General features: G+C 41.8%; 1 protein-coding gene across 1 annotated transcript in view; it reads left to right on the top strand.

Annotated features, from left to right (window-relative positions):
- MESR4 (misexpression suppressor of ras 4) overlaps positions 1–21,038 on the top strand; it is a 52,727-nt gene that overhangs the window by 26,066 nt on the left and 5,623 nt on the right. Inside the window, exons 2-3 of the mRNA XM_065221867.1 lie at positions 15,730–16,952; positions 17,023–19,787. Of these exons, the coding sequence (XP_065077939.1) occupies positions 15,740–16,952; positions 17,023–19,787 (3,978 nt within the window). The 5' untranslated portion in view covers positions 15,730–15,739. The remainder of the gene's footprint in view (positions 1–15,729; positions 16,953–17,022; positions 19,788–21,038) is intronic.

Below are 21,038 nucleotides of genomic sequence, written 5' to 3'. Positions count from 1 at the left end.
ATATAGCAATGCAAGGATGCTGATTGTGATAAATCAATATGTAAGCGTAAGTCCATGTGCGGGAACCTCGTTTTGCTATATATCTCGAGAACAAGTGAAGATATCGTAAAACAGACCAAATTTTCGCTCTTAATAGTCACAAAAGCACGTGTTTACTCATAGAAGAATATGTTATACTAGCTGAGTGTGCCCGGCCTTGCTCGCGATTCAATATAAAAAAAAAACATACTATATTGTACGTAGCCCCCCCCCCCCTCTTATCTAAGGGGCTACCCCCTATTACCATATCCTTATACCTTCACATGCCAAATTTGGCTCCATTTGCTTGATTAGTTCTCGCAGAAATTTCTGTTTCGTTTGTATGGGAGCCCCCTCCTTACAGAAGGGAGGGGCCTCGAACCATCATAAGAACCGTTCCCTGCCCCAAAAACCTCTGCATACAAATTTTCACGCCGATCGGTTCAGTATTTTCCGTGCCTATAAGGGTCAGACAGACAGACAGACAGAAATTAATTTATATATATATACTAGCTGAGTGTGCCCGGTCTTGCTCGGGATTCAATATTAGCTTGAGTTTATGCGCCGATTTAAAAAAAAAGCATGCTATATTGTATGTAGCCCCCCCCCCCCCCCTATTATCTAAGGAGCTACCCCTTATGATTATCTCCTTATACCCCCACACTCGCCCCCACATGCCTAATTTGGTTCCATTTGCTTGATTAGTTCTCGAGTTATGCAGAAATTTCTGTTTCATTTGTATGGGAGCTCCCCCCCCCCTACAGAAGGGGCAGGGTCTCGAACCATCTTAGGAACCTTCCACGGCCACAAAAACCCCTGTATACAAATTTTCACGCCAATCGGTTCAGTAGTTTCCGAGTCTATAAGGGTCAGACAGACAGACAGACAGACAGAAATTCATTTTTATATATATAGATATATAGATTTGAAAAAGCGCATCGTTCGACATTTTGGACTTAGAGCCTTTGCGCCACCTCTAAATGTCAACCGAAAAAGCTCAATTTTTTATGTGTTTCACAATTAGTCCCAATAATCATTTTCCACATGGGTAAACATGTCCCCGAACGATTATTAAAAATAAGCCACTCCCCAATGGGACAGTTATGCTTAAATAAGCGGCTGAAGTACCGTAAAACGGGGTAACATTGATTGTTTTTTAAAGTACATTCTAAATATTTTATACAGCAATAAATGTTTTCAAATTTCATATTTTTAAAACAAGCACTGAAGGTCCAAGAGTTAATTCGTTAGTAATATGTTTAACGGAAATTAAAGCATTTGTGACCGAACGTGTGAAACAAAAACAATTTAGTTCTGAAAATACTAAACTTTGAATGAGTACATAATCAGAAAACATCATAAGTAATAAGAATACAATATTGAATTTGTTATGGATATATCGGAAATACATTTCATAAGTGATGGTTTGAGTGCTTTTTTCAAACAGGCGAAAAACACGAAAATTGTTTTTTAATATGTTTGTAAAATATGTTACACATACTATATAAAAACTATATACGATATCAACGGAAATACCCTAAGCTACAATATGGAACCAATGTTTCTAATTTTGAAAAAGCGCAGCGAGTAAATTTAATCTTTATATTATACTATCAAAGCTACCCGCCTCCCCTTGGCTAGTTTTTTTTAACCTAGACGTTGGTGGGCGGGCCTAATCTTATGCTTCATAGTGGAGCGTTGGAGACGGTTGGTTTAGGTCCGGCATCGTTGGCTCATGCCGTGACAGAATAGCGTCATGAGCATGCGATGAGGATTACTGAGCTTCCCCTCTCTGATGAACCATTGCATAAGAGAACCAAAGTTCCTGAAGTGATAGTATCACACTTGTTACTCCTTTATTTGAAAGCCGCGTTGTAGTACGCTTACGTATAGGCACTGACGTTGGGTGCGCTACAGGCGGGATTGGCTTGCACTTGGCCCCACCAAACGCTGCAAAATGAAAATGAAAATGATATTATACTATCAAAGCCACCCGCATTATTAAAGATACCCCGTTTTACGGTACTTCGAATTAATCAGTCATAATAAATTGGCTACAATCTGGCGGAGATTAACCTCATCGCAGTGCATGGTGGCTATTCCAGGACATATGTTTCGAAAACGACAACAATCACAATTATACTTCTCCCAGAGGACCATACCTATCATTAATCGTCGATTAGAGTAAACGAGTGTACGCGTCTATATAAGCTCGAAAATACTGCCATCCATGCTGAATCGATTCCAAAATGTTTCAGTTAAAGGCACCCCCGGTAATAGTAGTAGTACTGGTGATTCTGTCACCTAGATCATCACTCTGTTGTCCAAACATTTCCGATAGTCCTCAGAAAAATTTGAGCTTCAAAGCATCCGTGCTGACATACAGGCTTGATATCGATAGAACATTGATGAACCGGCTGGTTGACGGTTGCATAAATGTGAATGTAGTTCGTAATTCGTCGATGACTGAAGTGGCGTTTGATTGTTGCAGTAAGTTACAGGACCCTTGTAACGAGAGCGATTTCAGCTACTTATACGAAAGAATGTACGAACAAAGCTCTCGAGTTTTGCTGCAAATCCAGGGAGAACCGCAAATTATTATCTGCTGGAATGAAGGCTATTTTTCGGCTTCGTTAGATGTGGATCGTCCCTGTTACCATCGTGATGCGCTTGATTGCCGCCGAATGGTTACCGGAGTCAAATACCACCTCAACAATAAGTCCATTGGTATGGGGTTCCATTCTTTCGATATTCCGTCAAATTTCATGCCAGAGAATGAGGGTGTAAGGAGTGCAGTACCATTGAAGCTCTACGCATTTCTCGCGTGGATGGTAATTCTCATTTTGGATCAGTAAAGGTCGTTCTGCTACGAACAAAATGTGTTTTTGTGTGTCCTATGTGTTCATTTAAATGTTGGTTTAAAATTCTAGATAATAAACATACTCGGTAGATGTTCGAACGCCTTCAACGTATGGAAAGAAACACCTAACATACAATTGTGGAACATATAACCTTCATAATGCATCAGTATGCCGCAAACGTCTATTTCTTGGTTGTTAAAATTTGAGCTACCTTGATGAAATCGGCTGCTTTATGCAAATTGAGCAATTCTGATCATAGTATCAGATTTGTTCTGTCATCAGAGAAACTGGGAGGGTTTATAAAAAACTTCTCACAAACAATGTAATAATGTTCTAGTAATTTTTCATTAAATTTAGATTTTATTCAGGTACATTATTTTTGTTGCAATCCATTTGCCAAAACTGTGCTGGTAAATTCAGAAAACTCACTATGACTCGCGGACTTGGTTATCCTCGTGAAATATCTCAAACTTTACCAACGCTGAGCATATGATACTCCTAAATCCCAAATAAATAGCATCGTCAATTGAAAGGGACAATGCTTCAACCTAATCAGTCCTATCAGCTTTTGTTTTAGATTGTCGGAGAGGCAGTTTGGATTCCGGAAAGGGAGATCAGCGGTGGATGCAATTCGGGCAATGGTCGTGAGAACCGAGAAGGTGTCCAACCAGAAGTGAAGAGGAGATCAATATTGCACCATGATAACGATCGACGTCAAGAATGCGTTTAACAGCGCAACTGAAAAGCCATTGCCAAAGCGCTGCATAGAATGAGGGTCTCTGACTACTATACCTGAGGAGTTACTTCCAGAGCCTGATTAGGATCGATTAGGATCACAAGGCGCCATCATTGGTCCAACGCACGCCTCGAAGTGCGTGGTTAAATACTTCAACAGCCACGTCGCATATGTCTGTGAGAATGCTTGGAAGGTCATCAACACAATAACTAGAATCATGCTGAACAATTCTATTCCTAGCAATATTAAGGGGCGTCTTCTGGCTAGATACTGAGGTATGGAGGTCCAGCCTGGTTTCCAGCACTGGAAACGAAGCAGAACCAAAGGATACTGAGCAGTAAGTTCCGGCTCATGGCCATGCGAGTCATGAGTGCGTACTGAACCATCTCATCGGAAGCAGTATGCGCTATCGCCGGAATGATCCCTGGTGAAAGTGGTGAAAGCGGAGTATTTGGCAAAGTTACAATAGGAGTGGAACACGGTGGATAACGGTAGATGGACACATCGGTTATTACCGATTCTTTCGACCTACGTGAACAGAAAACACGGAAAAGTCAACCACCACCGGACGCAGTTCCTATCTGGCCACGGCTGCCTCAGGAAATACCTGCATCGGTTCGGACACGCAGCGTCACCCCTCTATCGGGAGGGTGGCAATGTGGATGAAACGCCGGAGCATGTGGTCTTCGACTGTCCAAGGTGTGAGACAGTGCGAAGTGAGATGCCTGTCCTTAACGTGGAGAATGTCGTCGATGGAATGTGTCCAGAGGAAGGCACTTGGAATGGAGAGAGGAGCAGCGATCTAGCAACGCCAGCTAGCACTGAGAGTATGAGAAGTGCCAGCTCCCTCGAAGTAGTCGCTTCAGCGTAGTCCCGGAAGGGTCCAGGCAGAGGAGAGAGTAAGCTTCACTAGGCAACTAGTGGATACCACCCCGTGCCAACTTCAATACAGGTCTGGCTTTGGGGGTCACCCTCCATTTTCTCTGCTTTGAAAGTTGATACATATTTCATTATCGTCAAACGAAAATTGATTCAATAATTGTAATTATTTGATGGTTTAGATGAGTTTTTACAAATAATAGCCATTGTATGACAAGGTGGGGTAAAACGCACCCTGGCGTTATATGATCAACAGCGTTTTTTCTCGTACTAATAAATGACTAATTGATATTTAACAATTTCCCAGATGACAGTCAGGGTGGCCAGCATACCGGGAAAACCGGGAAATATCCGGGAATTTGAAAAGTAACCGGGAAAAACCCGGGAATTCGGCGAGAAAACCGGGAAAAATAAATTAACGATACCATAGGAACAAAGTTAACATCAGAATTTCAGAATAAACCATTAAAACAGAGTGATCCTTTACCAAATGAATGTTTTGCTCTATTTGCAGCATAATTTTCTTCAGTTTTCCGTCTTATTGTTTTTACAATTCAATGACTCAGCAATATTGCAAATTGATTTTTGTCGTTTCAATTTCAGATGTAAAGTGCATGGTCCTTAAAAGAAAATATTGAAGATGCTAGACTTGAGAAACAAATATTTGTAAAACCGAAACTGAATTATTCCTTTCAAATTCTCATGATATAAATTTCATAATCAACTTGGAATTCTGCTCTGAATTATTTTGAAATTGTTTTGAAATAAACCAAAAAACACTCCGCGTAATAATTCCGTGGAATCCTTCTTGGAATTTCCTTGCAACCCCTTCTAAGAATTTAATTGGAATCCTGCTTAGAATTCCCTTGAGCCTATCCGGAGACTTTGATTCCTTTGAAAATGTTTTCAAAAATTTATTTTAACTCTATTCAAAACAGTAGAAATCTTTCGAAATTTTATGTAGAAACCCCTTAAAGAATTTCTTTCTAATTATCACCAAATTTTTTGCTTTCAATTTTGTTGGAGTTCTGTGATGAATCTTTCGCACTAGGGTTGAAATTATTGCCAAAACACTCTTAGAACTCTGTTTCTTGTTGAATTCTGATCATAATTCTTTCGGAATTCTTCTTAAACGTCATTTGTCATTTTCCTCACGATCGCCAAACAAATCTCCTCAGCATAACGTAGGAACTATCCGCAAAGTTTTGTTTTTCACAATTATTTTTTAAATCTTCTAAAATTATCTAATAATTTAATTAAGAACATGCATTCTTCTCCACAGAAATCCCTCCAAATTCATCTAACAATTTCTAAGGATTTCATGTCAGAATAATTCTTGAATTCTGCTCAGAACTTCTCCTTCGAAAACTGTATGAGAATTCTTCTCAATATTTGTTTGACATCAACACTTTGAATTCTTTTTAGTTTTATTAAAAATTCCAGGGTTTGTCCGCTAGATTCTATAGATTGTTCTGTAATTCGTTATAACTCTTAAAATGCTTCCAAGTCTCAGAGCGTGACAATAATGACTCCACAACTCATAAGTAAGATTTTTCTTTTCAAATCTTTGATCTTGAAGTTTTTTCGAAATTTCACATTTTAATTATTTTTTTTCCAAATCTTGCATCACAAAGATTGTTATTGTAATCACAAATTTTGAAAAAAAAAAGTTCTAGTTTCAAAATTTACACAAATTTTAAAGCCCTAGAATCTTGGGAATCCTCTTAAACCATTTTTTTTTTCATCCTTTCAGCACGTTCTTAAAAATGCGTTCAATTTCGTTTTTTTTTTTTTTGAATATTAACAACCGGGAATTTTTAAAGATTTGGACCGGGAGAAAACCGGGAATTTCAAAATGAAAATTCACTGGGCACTCCGGACTGTTCTGCAGCTCTTCTAATGATTATGGGTGAAACTCCATTAAATTTGTTTTGCAAAACACGTAAATAAGCGCTGTTGGTCATATTGTCGCATGGCATCCCGTACCCCATAAGGATTTCATTATTCTGTAATAGTTTTGATCAAAAAATAATAATGGTAGGGTAGAGAACTACTTCGGCCTAATCGGCCATTTTGGGCCTATCGAGCAGAAAACTTCAAATAACTCCATGATTTCAGAGTGAACAAGTCAATTATGCGTTTGGTACGATACTTTAGTTAATAAGCTACCGAACGAAGTCAATGAGAACGCGTGGTATGAAAGTTTGCACCCATTATTCCCAAAAACAAAAGAAGCGCTCTGACCGAATCCATTTTTATCTTCATCCGATAGGCCGAAGTGATTTCATTGGCGTTTCAATTGCGTTTCAATGCGTTAGGCCGAGTTTAAAATCCGTAGGCCGAGTTTGGCGTCAAGAAGCAGTGTTGGACTTTGAAAATATCTCAACGATTGGTTTCTCGTTTTCAAATCTTATGGTACGTACGGAAAGGTAAATAAATTTGGAAGCCATCAGTGATAATAACATTCTGTTTGGTGCTAAACTGATTTAGATTAAGAAAGACTAAGTGCGGGTTGTGCTTAATAGGCCGGAAATGGGGTATTTAACCCTAAATTTTTTTCCCGATTTTGTCGGTTTCCCGTTTTTGTCAGCCTAAAATTTGAGAAGGGGCTGACAAAATCGGGAAAACACTGTAGTTAGATTAAATTATGTACATTCTATCTCTATTCCAAATACTTTAGGGAAAACGACTGAAAAGTGCACTTTTCTATTGCGTGACGTACTTTCATTGCTTTTCATTCATTAATTATCATTGAATGATTAACCAAAAATACCTACATTGCAGTTGGTATCATACATAATTTATGTATTGCTTCATTTTCGAAAAGTTTGAATGCTTCCGTTATGGCTGTGTGTTCGGTAGTGGCATTTGGGAATACCATTTACCATGATGTGGTGAGTTGGGATGGAGGCAGGTAACCGTGACGGAAGTAGCCAACCTAAACAAAGGTTCATTATTATTATTATTATTATTATTGCACACCGTCTTCGACTACGTCGTACCGACTGATTACATAAAACTAAAACTTGTTTAATCTAAATCTCTTATTCTATTACTAAACACATTTTTGGACATTAGTTCCAAACATCATTAAAGGAACGCAAACAGGAATTAAAACAGTTATTGAATCCGAAATTAGTTCTGTGGAATGGAATTGACAGTAACGGGGAGCTACGAAATCTGCGAGGAGGAATGTTCCATGGAATCCGTTCCTGAGGTTCGGGACAGTCCACATTGCCGGTAATTAGGTCGAAGATAAACAGTCGTTGCCATTTTATACGCCTTGCTGAGAAAGATTCCAAATCAATTTTTTTTCCTTGATTTGTTTTCCATCGATCTTGTTTTCCGTGCTGAGCACCTATGCTACCGACGCCAGGGAGGCAGCTCCCACACCTGGACCCTACCTATCGACCCATGAACTCATGAACCGGGGACCAACGGGTTTACTACCCTTCCGAAGGAAGGCGTGATCAGAGATGTTATGCCTCAGAACATCCCGGCGGTGCCGACTGGGATGGAACCCAGGCCTGCTGGGGTGAGATGCAATCACGCTTACCACTACACCACCGGGGCCGCTGTTCCAAATCAATTAGCATGCATCGGTCTGGATAGCTAGGAAGAATGACTGGATCATTCCATGGGAGCTGACGTAGAGCAAACCTCATGAAACTTTTCAGAATCCGTTCAATCGTGAGAGTATGCGTAGTGTAAAATGGAGACCATACTGGGGAAGCATATTCTAAGATACTATGAACCAGCGAGCAGAATAGTATCTTGAGGCAATACACATCGGTAAAACCAAAAGCATGACGACGAATGAAACCATATATGCTTTTGCATCTACGATGCTTGTGTGTTCACAAAACGTTAACCTGGAATCGATCGTAACGCCTAGATCGCAGATTGAGTTAATGCGTTCTAGGGAATCCGGTCCCATGCAGTATGGATGAAGAGTATCGCTATTGCTGCGGGTGAAGGATATTACTTTGCATTTTCTGCTGTTGATTCGCATGCCGTTTTCGCCGCACCAGACTAGCAAACGATTCATATCTTTTTGTACTGCAACACAGCCGGCAGGAGAAATAATCACACGAAAACAATTTTAGATCATCAGCATAAGACAGTTTGGACGATGAGAGTAGCTCACACAAGTCATTCTCATAAATACTAAAAATAAGAGGACCGAGAACACTGCCTTCTGCTACGCCAGATAGAGTGTCAAAGGTCCTGGAACGTATGGAATTCACCACGACGAAAGCATTTCGGTCAGAAAGGTACGAGTTGAGCCATTCCGTGATCCAGGTTGGAAATCTTATGTAATTCATTTTGTTAATGATGAGGTTGTGCGGTACTGTATCGAAAGCTTTCGCAAAATCGACGTAAACCGAATCCACTTGCTTTTTTGATGCTATATCACGTGATATCGCTGACACATAACACATTAGGTTTGATCTCGTTGAGCGGTCGTTCATAAAACCGTGCTGGCTGTTGCTGATGATCGGGGCAGCAACTCTGTACAGAGCTGTGTGGATCAGTTTCTCCAACATCTTACTGATAGTGCAAAGTATGGATATACCACGATAGTTGGTGACACATTTTTCATTTCCAGACTTATGGATCGGTACTATGGACCCCGTTTTCCATGCATTTGGGAACGTTCTGTCTTGGAGCGAGCGGTTGAAAATAGCAGCGATGAGCGACGCAAGCGTAGCGGTACAGTTTTTCAGCAACACAGATGGCAGGCTGTCCGTTCCGGGTCCTTTCGTTGAATCGAGATCTTCGAGGGCTTTCTGAACTTCGTCTGGAGAAAACTGTATGCATGGTAGATTAATGTTATAAGACGCAATCTGTGTCGAAGCCTGCTTGGCGTTGAACGGGTGATGCTTTACTAAATACGTTCTCAAAGAAATTAGCAAAGAGATTTGCTTTCTCCGAGCTTGAACGAGAAGTGGTTCCATCGAAGTTGACCGAGCCAGGGATGCCGTAGTCAGCTTTGCGTTTCTTGATGAAATCCCAGAAGCGCGGAGGATTTTCTTTGACGGTTGTCTGTATCCTACACAAATAGTTTTCGTGTGTTGCAGAAAGGGCAGCTTTGTACTCCAACTCAAGCTCACGGAGTCTAGCTTTATCGTATACCTTTTTTTGATGGAAAAACCTGTTGCGCAGCTTACGTAGATTGTTTCTGCAGTCCACCACGGTTTGTTGAAATCAGAAATCGGTGTTTGTCTCTTTCGAGGTACATGATGATTTATAACTTATGAGAGAGAGATTCGTAGAAAGCTGATAACATCTGGTCTACTGAAGCATAGCTTGATAATCGTTCCTACTCAATATTCATAAAAATAGAATTCAACAAGTCAAAGTTACATGCCAAATAGTCAAATTTAAAATGTCCTTTTCCTGATCGTCAAGTACGTATGGTACAACACTCTCGTCAAGTAGTATGATGACTGGTATGTGATGGCTATCAACAGGTAACAGCGATGCAGGTGCGGCAATCAGGTCAGGCAATATACTTTAGATAGGAAAATAATCGTCGTATGAAGCATTTTTTCACAGAAAAGTATTACTTAAGACGGACAAAGACAAGATTAATGTTGCAGGTCAATGTAGAAATGTAAGGAGATAGAGCGACATTTTACTGTTGTCCTTATCACAAGGATAGCGGCGACGCGTAACCTCACTTTTTACCTGTGCACCAACTTTCATAACCAGATTTATTGCCATATTCATACTCGAATCGGTTGAAAAATACACTTAATCTTCTAGTTTACACGATATCTATCCATTTCAAGCAATATTTTGATAATTGTGTATGTTTTGAAAGTTGGTGCACAGGTAGATTGAGGTTAAGGCGACGCCACCTATTAGGTTGCCTTCCTAGGTCCCAAATATGTAGAATAAATCGTCCCATTCAGTTAATTTTAAGTTATACTGCCGCTGGAAGCATAGTTGTCCCATGTGTATATGAAACTCCCTGCGTCCACCGGCAGTATTGGGAATATTGGAAGTTGTTATTTTAACCAATACAAATAGTAACCAGATCTCCGATCATATGTTTGCTAACAAGTTAATTTTAGGGAAGAAAAAGTTAAGCAAAATTCATAGAGAAATGATAGGATAAGATTAGCCTGATCAGGAACATGTTGATTGTATGTAGTGGGAGTTCGGATTGTTATGCAATTGCCTGTATCTGGTAGGGGTATGTTGTAGTTTGTGATTTGATATGCCGCTTGATATGGTTATGAGAGATGTCAAATTTGACCATGTGGAACCATTATCCGGAATATTCAGAACCGGTTCTATGGTGGCCATATGGCTCTTTGGTTGTCATTTTGAGTGCCATTGAATAGATGTGATTTAATATGTCGTTTGATATGATTATAATAGATGTTATCCCACAGTCAGTCTATTCGAGTTATAATGGAGATCGCTACAGCTGCTGACGAGATGATAATCATTGGCGATACTCGTCCCTGCTGTTGTCAATGCAGCTGCCCAAACGCTCTCGCATATTTTCGCTTACGTCATTGAGCGACACGTTCCGAGAAAAGTTCCTAAACAAGGTAATCATCATCCTTGGCAACAGGGTTGCTTCCACTCACTTGCTATAAAATTATATTTTTCGGAATTATGCAATCATTAGATGATATAATGATTTGTTGTACTTGTAGGTAACGAGAAGAGGGTGTAAAGTATGTGTTTGACTCATAAAACCTGTCAATATCGCTTTCAGAGCGTCACAATAAGCGATCTTATGATTCGTGAGCGTTCACTCAGAGTGAGCACTCTCGAGTCGTAAAATCGCTGATTGTGACGCACTGAAAGCAATATTGACAGATGTTATGTGTCAAACACATACTTCACGTCCTCATCTTGTAACTTACAAGTACTAATTATCACAATACCTTCTCATGATTTCATAATTCTGAAAAACATTTTTTTATAGCAAGTGAGTGGAAGTAACCCTGCTTGGCAAACAAGTGAACTCCGTATGTTAAAGTCTTCTAAAAGAGTCGTGCTAAGAAAATACACCAAGTACCACACCCTACAACTCAAAGACCATTATGCGAGGATCAATCATGCGTATCAACGAACCAGTCGCCAATGTTATCGGCGTTATCAACTAGATGTTCAACGGAAGCTTAGATCTCACCCGAACACTTTTTGGAATTATGTGAATGAGTAACGAAAGGAGTCTGGTCTTCCATCGACTATGGTACTGAACGGCGAAAAAGCTTCATCCCCTCAGGGTATTTGCCGTCTGTGCTTAACCAAGTTTGCGAGTGTATTCTCGGATGAGAACCTACCTGACGAGCACGTTTCTCTAGCAGCCAGTAATGTTCCAATGTCTGGTCAATCTTTGGCAGCTATCAACAACGACCTCGCACAGCGGCGCCGGTGGGGTAGTGGTAAGCCTGGGTTCAATCCCAGTCGGCGCCGCCGGGATGTTCTGAGGCATAACATCTCTGATCAGGGAAGTAAAGCCGTTGGTCGCCGGTTCATGAGTTGATGGGTCGATAGGTAGGGTCCAGGTGTGGGAGCTGCCTCCCTGGCATCGGTAGCATTGGTGGTCAGCACGGAAAACAAGATTGACGGAAAACAAATCAAAGAAAAATAAACATCGACCTCGCTATGATAACTAGGGCGGCTTCGCAACTGAAGTCTTCATTTAATCCTGGACCTGACGGAGTTCCTTCCGTCTTTCTCAAGCAACACATCGATAGCCTGGTGGCTCCTCTCTGCCTTCTGTTAGAAATGTCCCTCTCCAGTGGGGTGTTGCCTTCCTGCTGGAAATCAGCTGAGATGTTTCCAGTGCATAAGAAGGGATGCAAAAGAAACATCGACAACTATCGCGGCATCACATCGTTGTGTGCCATATCTAAGCTGTTCGAGTTGGTCGTTATGGAACCATTAGTCTCTCACTTCAAGCAGCACTTGAGCGAAGACCATCATGGTTTCATGGCAGGGCGGTCGACTACTTCCAACCTTTAGTGTCTCACCTCGTATATTACGGAGAGTATGACAGACCATATGCAAACAGATGTCATCTAAACTGACCTATCAGCCGCCTCCGACAAGTTGAACCATCCTATAGCGATCGCCAAACTGGATAGGCTCGGTATAAACGGCAGTCTCCTACGATGGTTCTATCCTATCCTACACAGTTCAAACAAGTAGTGTAAATTTCTGTGCAATATGTTGCACATAAATGGAGCGTCACATATCATATACGTTTACATTATATATCATGTAAAGTTCTGACACATTTCATGCAATGTAGCAAATACTGTATACAAAAGCTCATCTTTGTAAACAAAATTGTTTGCAAGTTGCTCGATTGCGTGAAATGAAATACAAGTCTACGTGAATGAATGTTTACATCTGAACTAAAATTCAAATTTTTTATCTGTGTAGTTGCAATCGACGACTGCCGATTTCCTTCGTTCCCTGCCACTTCGGGTATTCCGCAAGGTAGCCACCTCGGCCCGTTGATATTTTTTGTGTATTTCAACGACGTCAATTTCGTCCTCGACGGTCCACGACTGTCGTTCGCAGACGACATGAAAATCTATCTCCGAATCCGAGCCACCGCTGGCTGCCACCTTCTCCAACTCCAACTCAACGCTTTTGCTAATTGGTGCCAACTGAACCGCATGGTTGTAAATCCAACAAAATGTTCAGTAATCACGTTCTCACGGAATAAACATCCAATTACATTCAGTTATATCCTAGAAGGCGTTGACGTACATCTTATGAATCACATAAAGGATGTGGGAGTCATCTTAGATTGTCAACTCACATACAGCCAGCATATCTCGTACGTGATCAACAAGGCATCCAGAACGGTCGGCTTCATGTTCAGGATAGCTAAAAGTTTCACTGACATCTACTGTTTGAAGTCGGTTTACTGCTCCCTCGTCCGGTCGGTGTTAGAATACTGCTGCCCATACATGGAATCCAAATTACCAAAACAGTGTACAAAAAGTAGAGTCTATTCAACGACGATTCATCGCCTTCCAAGCTACGAAAGTCGGTGCCAGTTAATTCACCTGGATCCTTTGTGGATTCGAAGAGATACGACAAGGGCCCTGTTTGTGGCAGACATTCTACAGGGCAGAATCGATTGTCCTTCTATATTCTACAACAAATCGACGTTAACGTTCAACCACGAGCACTCCGTAACAATGCAATGCTGAGGATACCTTTTCGTCGTACAAACTATAGCTCGTATGGTGCTATCAATGGGCTACAAAGGGTTTTCAAGCGTGTTGCTTCCTTATTTGCACGCGAGACGCTGCGTCAGAGATTCCGTGATAATTTTTTAAGAATTAGTAATTAAGTTGGACTTCACGGCCTTTGATGGTTCAATTCCTATCGACTAGCTTGATGTTCTTGTTGAGGCTTTTCTCTCAGCTCCACTACCATGAATTATTGCTGCCTGGTTCTAATCCAGTACTTGCTTTCGTTTCCGCCCCTCCATAGTGTATCGTCGATTCACCTTCACTTATGTTTCTGAAATTCTTTTGATATCGATTTCGGATCTGTCTGATTTAGTTCAGCTATATTATGCCATATATATTCGGTACATCTTAAATCGAATGTTAGGTGGCTGTGTCATTGTTGTTTTGAGTTCCATTGGCCATTTTCGTCGAGTAAATGTGATTTGACTTGACATGATAGATAATAGATAACGAATTTGACCATGTGAAGCCATAATTCGGAATATCCTGAGCCGGTTCTACGGTGGCCATAAAGCTCTTTTACTAATTATTAGAGCTATTAGTCATATTTTGTCGAGTAGGTGTGATTTGATATGTCCTTGATATGGTTAAGATAAATAACAAATTTACCCTTTTAGAATCATAATCCTGAATATCTGGAACCTGTTCTACGGTGGTCATATGGCTCTATGTCGAGTTGATGTGATTTGATATGTCACTTGATATGATTACTAAAGATAACAAAATTTACCATCCGGAATATCCAAAACCCCTTCTACGGTGTCCTTGGTTTCGGTGGGTCTATCCTTTTCATTTTCAGAGCCGTTGGTCATATTTCGTCGAATATATGTGATTTGATATGTCGCTTGATACGGTTATCAGAACTATCAAATTTGACTATATGAAGCCATAATTCGGAACATCCAGAATCGGTTCTACTATGACCATATGCTTGTCGCTTTGCATTCCATTTATCTTATTTCGTCGAGTAGATGTGATTTGATATGTCGCTTGATATGGTTATGAGAGATATCAAATTTGACCATGTGCAACCATGATCCGGGATATCTAGAACTGATTCGACGGTGACCATAAGGCTCCGTGGTTGTTCTTTTGAGTATAAATGGTCATATTTCAACGAGTAGATATGATTTAATATGCCGCTTGATATTGTTATGATAAATATCAAATTTGACCATATGGAAGAACAATTCGGAATATCCTGAACCGGCATTCTCTTCAGATTTCCCTTGAAACTCTCCTGAGAATTTCTTGGAATCTTCCATGGAGTTCCTTTAATATTATCCTAAGAAATCAATTCCTTTGGAAATATTCTCAAAATTTTAATCAAAACTCTCCTATTCAGGAATCCTAGTATATGTAGAATAGACTTAACACTCTCCGAATAAATCCTCCTGAGTCTATTTATTTTGAAATTATAATCAGAACACCCTTTGAATTCTTTTTTATAATTCTCGTTAAATTTTCTTGGAACTATCCTTAAAATCAGACTTGATGGAGCCTCACTAACGAGTCTGAAATGAACCGAGAGTACTATTTTTCTGAGGAGTAGAATTCCTACTCACACCGAGCCTCACAGCTTGTACACGAAGGGGAATAAAACGAAAGTGAGGTTTGCTGCTACTCATTTTCATGTTCTCTTTCACACGCTCTTACTCTCACCCTGGGTGAACTGGTGAGCTTCTTGCCTTGAACAAAAAAATTCATCCAAAGTTTGTGTTTACTTCTTCCATATTCCTGCCGCCATTCACTCACGGCGAGGACTGCCTAAACTCGCATGACAAGAGTATTTTAAAACCTCCAGGTTTGAGGGGTTTCAAACTTTACATCGGTCCCAAAACGCATAGGGTCTTCTAGTTTTACAGATTTGTACGCAATTAATGTAATATTAACTTTCTCATTGAACACCAATTCCAGCTCATCGCCTTTGCCGTAATTATATGCCAGCTCATTTTATAACGTATTTCCCTTCCTTCTCCCCCTTTTCCAGACCCTTAATTATGGACGATGAAGATGAAACCGCAGTGGCTCCAGTAGACGACACCCACAAAGCTGCCAACCAGTCCCAGGAAGATGAAGTGAATAATGCTGATGCACCCTCGAAGGATGCAGCCACCCCACAAACAGTGGAAGCCTCTGCGGAGGCAACCGACAGTGATCCACCATCATCTGAACCATCCAGTATCCCAGTTACTCAAGAAGAGAAAGACGAACCAGAAGAATCACGTGAACCACGCGCGGAAACGAGTGCCGCTGAAAGCGATAACGAACCAGAAGAAAGTCCAAAACAGTTGGGCGAGGAATCCGCTGTTGGCAGTCCATCAGCAGAATCACTTGATTCTAACGCATTTGAAGCGACGACAGTGCAAGATGAGGCTGCCTCTATCGAGGAAAACGGCACCGTGGAGCAAGAACAGGAGGACGAAGAAAAACGAGAACAACTGCCATCTCAATCTGAAGAGGATCAACCCAACGAACAGGAATCGTACACAGACGAACCTGAACTTATGGAAGAAGAGGAGGAGAATGAGGAGAAACAGGAGACACCAGTGCAGGACACAGGAACTCTGATCGACGAAGACGACGAACAAACTAAAGAGAAGGAGTGCAACAAAGAGCCAGAAGAGGTTGCCACAACAAGCTTTATAAAACATAAAGTGAATGGAATTTTGACGAATGAATCGTTGACGCTGGCTCCTAACGATGAACAAAAGGAAGACGGTGGAGGAACGACTAAAGTACAGAGTGAAGAAATCGACGAGAGTCAAGAGAGTTTGCGTGACGAAGCGACCGAACAGAGAATGGATGAAGCAACAAGCGATGAGGAAGCTCGAGAAGAAAATGTAGAACGTGAAATTGCGAAAGACAGTACCGATATTGACGATGAGCAGGGAGAGGACATGGAATGCGATGAGGCAGTAGATGATGACAATTCACCAGTGAACATGAAAAGTGATCAAACAGAATGTAACGATGAGTCAAGTCAAGGAGAAAGAGAAGTTCAATCACCACAGCCGTTGGAACGACGATTAGAGGAAGGCGAAGAGGAACGTCAACTAGAATACCAGAGAGACGATGTGTCAAGTCCTGAAGATAGCGAAGATCAACAACTGTTAGGAACCGATGAAGAAGAAGAACAAGTGGAGAGTAAAGGAGTAGTAACCGAAACGCCTTTGGACAGTCATACCCAAGATGATGAAAGTAGTTCGTTAGGTGAGTATTATGAAACGCATCAATGTAGTGTTAGGAATTTTAGAACAAACCATTTTTTCCATATTCACAGAGCCCCGAGTTAACGGCAACGTATCTCACGACGAAGACGAAGAGGGCCACGAGATAGAAGACTTTGAAGAGCCAGAATCGTCCGGTCTTAAGCGGCCACGATCGGTGAGTCCAGCGGTGAGCAACGGAGAAGTACAAGAACCCTTCAGTAAACAGTTGAGGTTAAGCGAAAGTTGTCAGGAAGAGGCAAAACCGCCGGATCCGGAGAAAGAGCATTCGGCTCCGGTTTCTACAGCAGTAAATGTCGTCACTCACAAAGGTGGTTACGAAACTGAATTGCTTCTGGAAAGTGGCAAACTGGATCAATCAATCGATTCGGGAAAATCCTCCCTGGGTGATAGTAACGAACCGGAAGAGGATGCTGCCGTAATCGCTGCTGGACTGATACCACCGGAGGAAACAGTTCAAGCAGATCCACAGTCAGTTGGAGCAGACAACGTAGAAGACGACGATGTGGATGACGACAAATCGAGTAGCTCAAGTTCGTCCAGTTCGTCGAGCTCTAGTTCCGATTCGGACAGTTCGGATGATGAGCAGGAAGATGATCCCAAAGAGGATGAGAACAATAAGCGAGAATCTGAGCAACAGGATCAGCTAGATGTAGAACAGGCGAAGCAACCCGACGAGAAGAAGGCCGTTGAGCAGGAGGAAAACGATAGCCCACCTCGGCTGGAAATCGATTCACCTTCGGAAGAAGAGGAAGATGACGAAGAGGAAGAGGATGAGGAAGAGGCCAAAATTACCAGAAGTGAAGGACTGAAGTTGTCCATCTCTCTGAAGCGACCACCCGCTGATGAAAAGCCTAGAGAGGAACAGGAAGAACAGCTTCCTCCGGTAATTCAACCGGTAATTCCTCAGGCCCAACCGCAGCCTGTAGATTTTAGTAACTTCTTTAACCAAGAAAAGCTTTTAGTCGATCGACCGGAACTGATTAAGATCGACTACAACAGCAAGCCGGAAGTGCACAACATCAGCGATCAGGTGCAGCAAGAAATGGAAAGCAGTTCGCTTCCAGCAAAACCTATACCAACAGGAGGCTTCAGTTTACTAAACAATCAATTGAAGACTAACTACGTGGGAGTTGATTCAACAGATTTTCTAATGGACGAATCATCCGACACATTGGATGAAGAAAATCGGTTAGTGATAGCAGAAAAACAGCGAAGAGGTAGAAAGAAGGACAGTTCCCCAGTGAAACAACAGCAGCTGCACCTACAGCAAACTTGGCAGCAACAACATGCTCTGTACGGAGGACCCCATCAACTGGGAATTCCAAATCGCAATGTGATGGCACCTAAATCGAATGCCAAACGACCTCAACAGCAGCAACGGTTGCAGCAGTCGCTTATGAAGTCGATGTTGGCCAGCAGTAAGCTACCTCAAATGCATCTTCCTGTCCCTCCCCCAATCCCACCTCAAATACCTCCTCAATCAGCTCAGCAGTCGTTGCTATTGCATCATCAGCCACAGCTACAGCCCCAGTTGCCTTCTCAGCAACTGCCCCAACAGCAATTTCCTCCACAGCAAGCAGAGAAGAAAAAGGACAAAAAGAAGGTGTTCCTCTGTTCTCCTTGTGGAACCCACTACGAGAACTGGAATCTCTTCAAGCATATGCGAGAAGTGCACAAGAAGTACATTTGCTTGTATTGCTTGGGCATCTTCCAGAGTGCCGATAAGTTGGTGAATCATCTGGAAGCCAAACATCAGGTGCGAAAAAAGCACGTGGCCAGCATTGACGAGTATCAACAACAACAGCAGCAGCAAAACATGGACATCAGCAAACCGCTGTACCTAATGTGTGCTCGCTGTGAGCATATTTTCGAAAAGTCGCCTTCCAACAATGGGGATGCAATCGTACAGCACGACTGTGCTGATTACCTGGAGCGATGCGGAAATTGTGGCGACCTTAAACAGTCCAAGCATAAATGCGAGAAGAAAGCGGAGATCCCGCTCGACCCAGCCAGACTATTCAGCAACAACAGTTTTAGTTCAGGTAACAATATACATAGTAGCGTTAAATTTAATCTTAACCACAACTACGACGGCAGTAGTGCTAGTAGTAATTCAACGGCTGTGATGTTTAATTATGATAATCCTACGACTAACGGAAATGGTACTCTCGACAAACTGTATCAAGCGAATAGTCTGGCTGGAGCAGGTCCGCCGGCCCCTCAGAATCGAAAGTCGCAGAACAAAAAGTTGAAACTGTCCCAACCGCAACAGCAAGAGCAGTTCCAACGTTTCAACAGTCCAATCCTACAATCCCAGCTCATGAAGCCGCTGGAAGCTCCCGTGCAGCTACCCGCTCCAGTTTCCTATCCAGCCGAGGTACTGCAGCATCAGCAACCAAGCTACGTGCTGCAGCACCCACCTTCTCAACTCAACTTCAATCAAAACACCACCACTACTCTGTCGACCATACCGGCCAGTTTGCTAAACGTCCAGGAACCTCCCACGGAGCTTCCGCCGGTGCCAACAGAGTTGCCCCCGTCGGTGATGCTAGCACAGCAGCAGCAGCAGCAGCAACAGCAACAGCAACAAGAACAGAAAGCAGACGAGCAGCAGCATCGGCCGCCGCTGGTGCCAAAATTGAAGGTGAAGATTCCGAAACAGTACTGCACACCGATTGAGAGCGAAGAATCCTCCACGGAAAGTGACTACGAAGACGAGGAAGCTGAGGAAGAGGAGGAGGAGGATGATGACGAGGAAGAAGAGGAACAGCAACAACACGGGAAAGATGACAAATTGAAGACCAATGAGGTACAGGTGAGTTGGTTTGTGTTTGTTTTTTGCTACTTAAAGATGATTAAACGTGGCAGTGTGTTGACTTCCGTATGAAAAGTTTATTCAAATTGTGGGTGGTTACACAGCATAAAAAAGCTGTTGAATATTACATCGAACAGATCCACATGGGAGATTCCATCGGTTGTGCAATATTCTGTTGTGCGATCTACCTACATCAATGGATGTAATATGGTACCAACACTTAAAAAATAACGAAGTTTTCAGTAGATTGCACAGCTCTGTTCAGAATCCCAGCGCGAGGACGGTGATCAGCTGCTCCTAACACGGAAAATACGCAGGGATAACAGAAGTTCAGGTTATATTAATTGATTTTCTCCAAAGAGGGAAGGATACGATCAAAGTTCCACCGGGGTTAGTTATTCGTCCTAGCCGGTACCACAGGGAGGTAGAGATAGGAGTTATAGTACAAGAGTCCAAGGAGCTACGCATGACAATGATGCCATTCTTGCATAAGAAGCACTCGTTTTTAATCCCGCCATAGAATATATTCCCCTTTCAAGTGTATCTACTGCTACCGCTATGTTATTCGTCTTGTCGTTGCCTTTATGGTTGTTTCTAGGACTTGCGCTTGGGACAGACTACCATCTTGCACAAGAAACACTTTGTGTTTGATCCCGTTATAAATGGAACAATCTACTGACACACAAAATAAGTAGTTTTCAAATCATCGCCATAGGTGGCGCCCAAATCTAACTTTTCACTTTGACAGACTGCAAACTGGTGATCAGGGCTCTACAATTTCGAAGCTCTAAAATGAACTCGTGTTTTGTTTCTCTCATACATACGTGTTCGACGCTTCATTTCTATAACGCCTAGCTAGACTATCAGCAAGAAACGAAAATAAAAAAGAAGGACGCTTGGAAGGAAAGGCTGGCTGTGGAACTTCTCGTCGTTGCTTTGCTCATCGCTTTCAATGTAAATAACGTCGATTTTCTAGTTAAACGAACTTCATTATGGCTTTCAATCCCCTTTCACGAACACTCTATCGCCGCTCTTTCAATTTGTTTAAAATGCGTTATGTCCCGTTTTCGATCATTTTTTTTAGATAAATATATGGATGGAAGATAAATTAGAAATATGACGTGTAATCTTCAAGTGTTTTGACGTGAGAAATGCTTTAAATGTGTTATTTCATTTTCCGTCATATACGTCATGAAACCTCTGTTGATGTGTTTCATGAAAGAGAAAACTATCAAAGTCGAGCGCTCTTTC

This window comes from Ochlerotatus camptorhynchus, unplaced genomic scaffold (assembly GCF_037179485.1).
Source record: "Ochlerotatus camptorhynchus isolate MF236.1 unplaced genomic scaffold, CSIRO-AGI_Acam_v1.1 ptg000150l, whole genome shotgun sequence".
Classification (NCBI taxonomy): domain Eukaryota; kingdom Metazoa; phylum Arthropoda; class Insecta; order Diptera; family Culicidae; genus Ochlerotatus; species Ochlerotatus camptorhynchus.
This window is presented reverse-complemented; position numbering and strand designations above follow the sequence as displayed.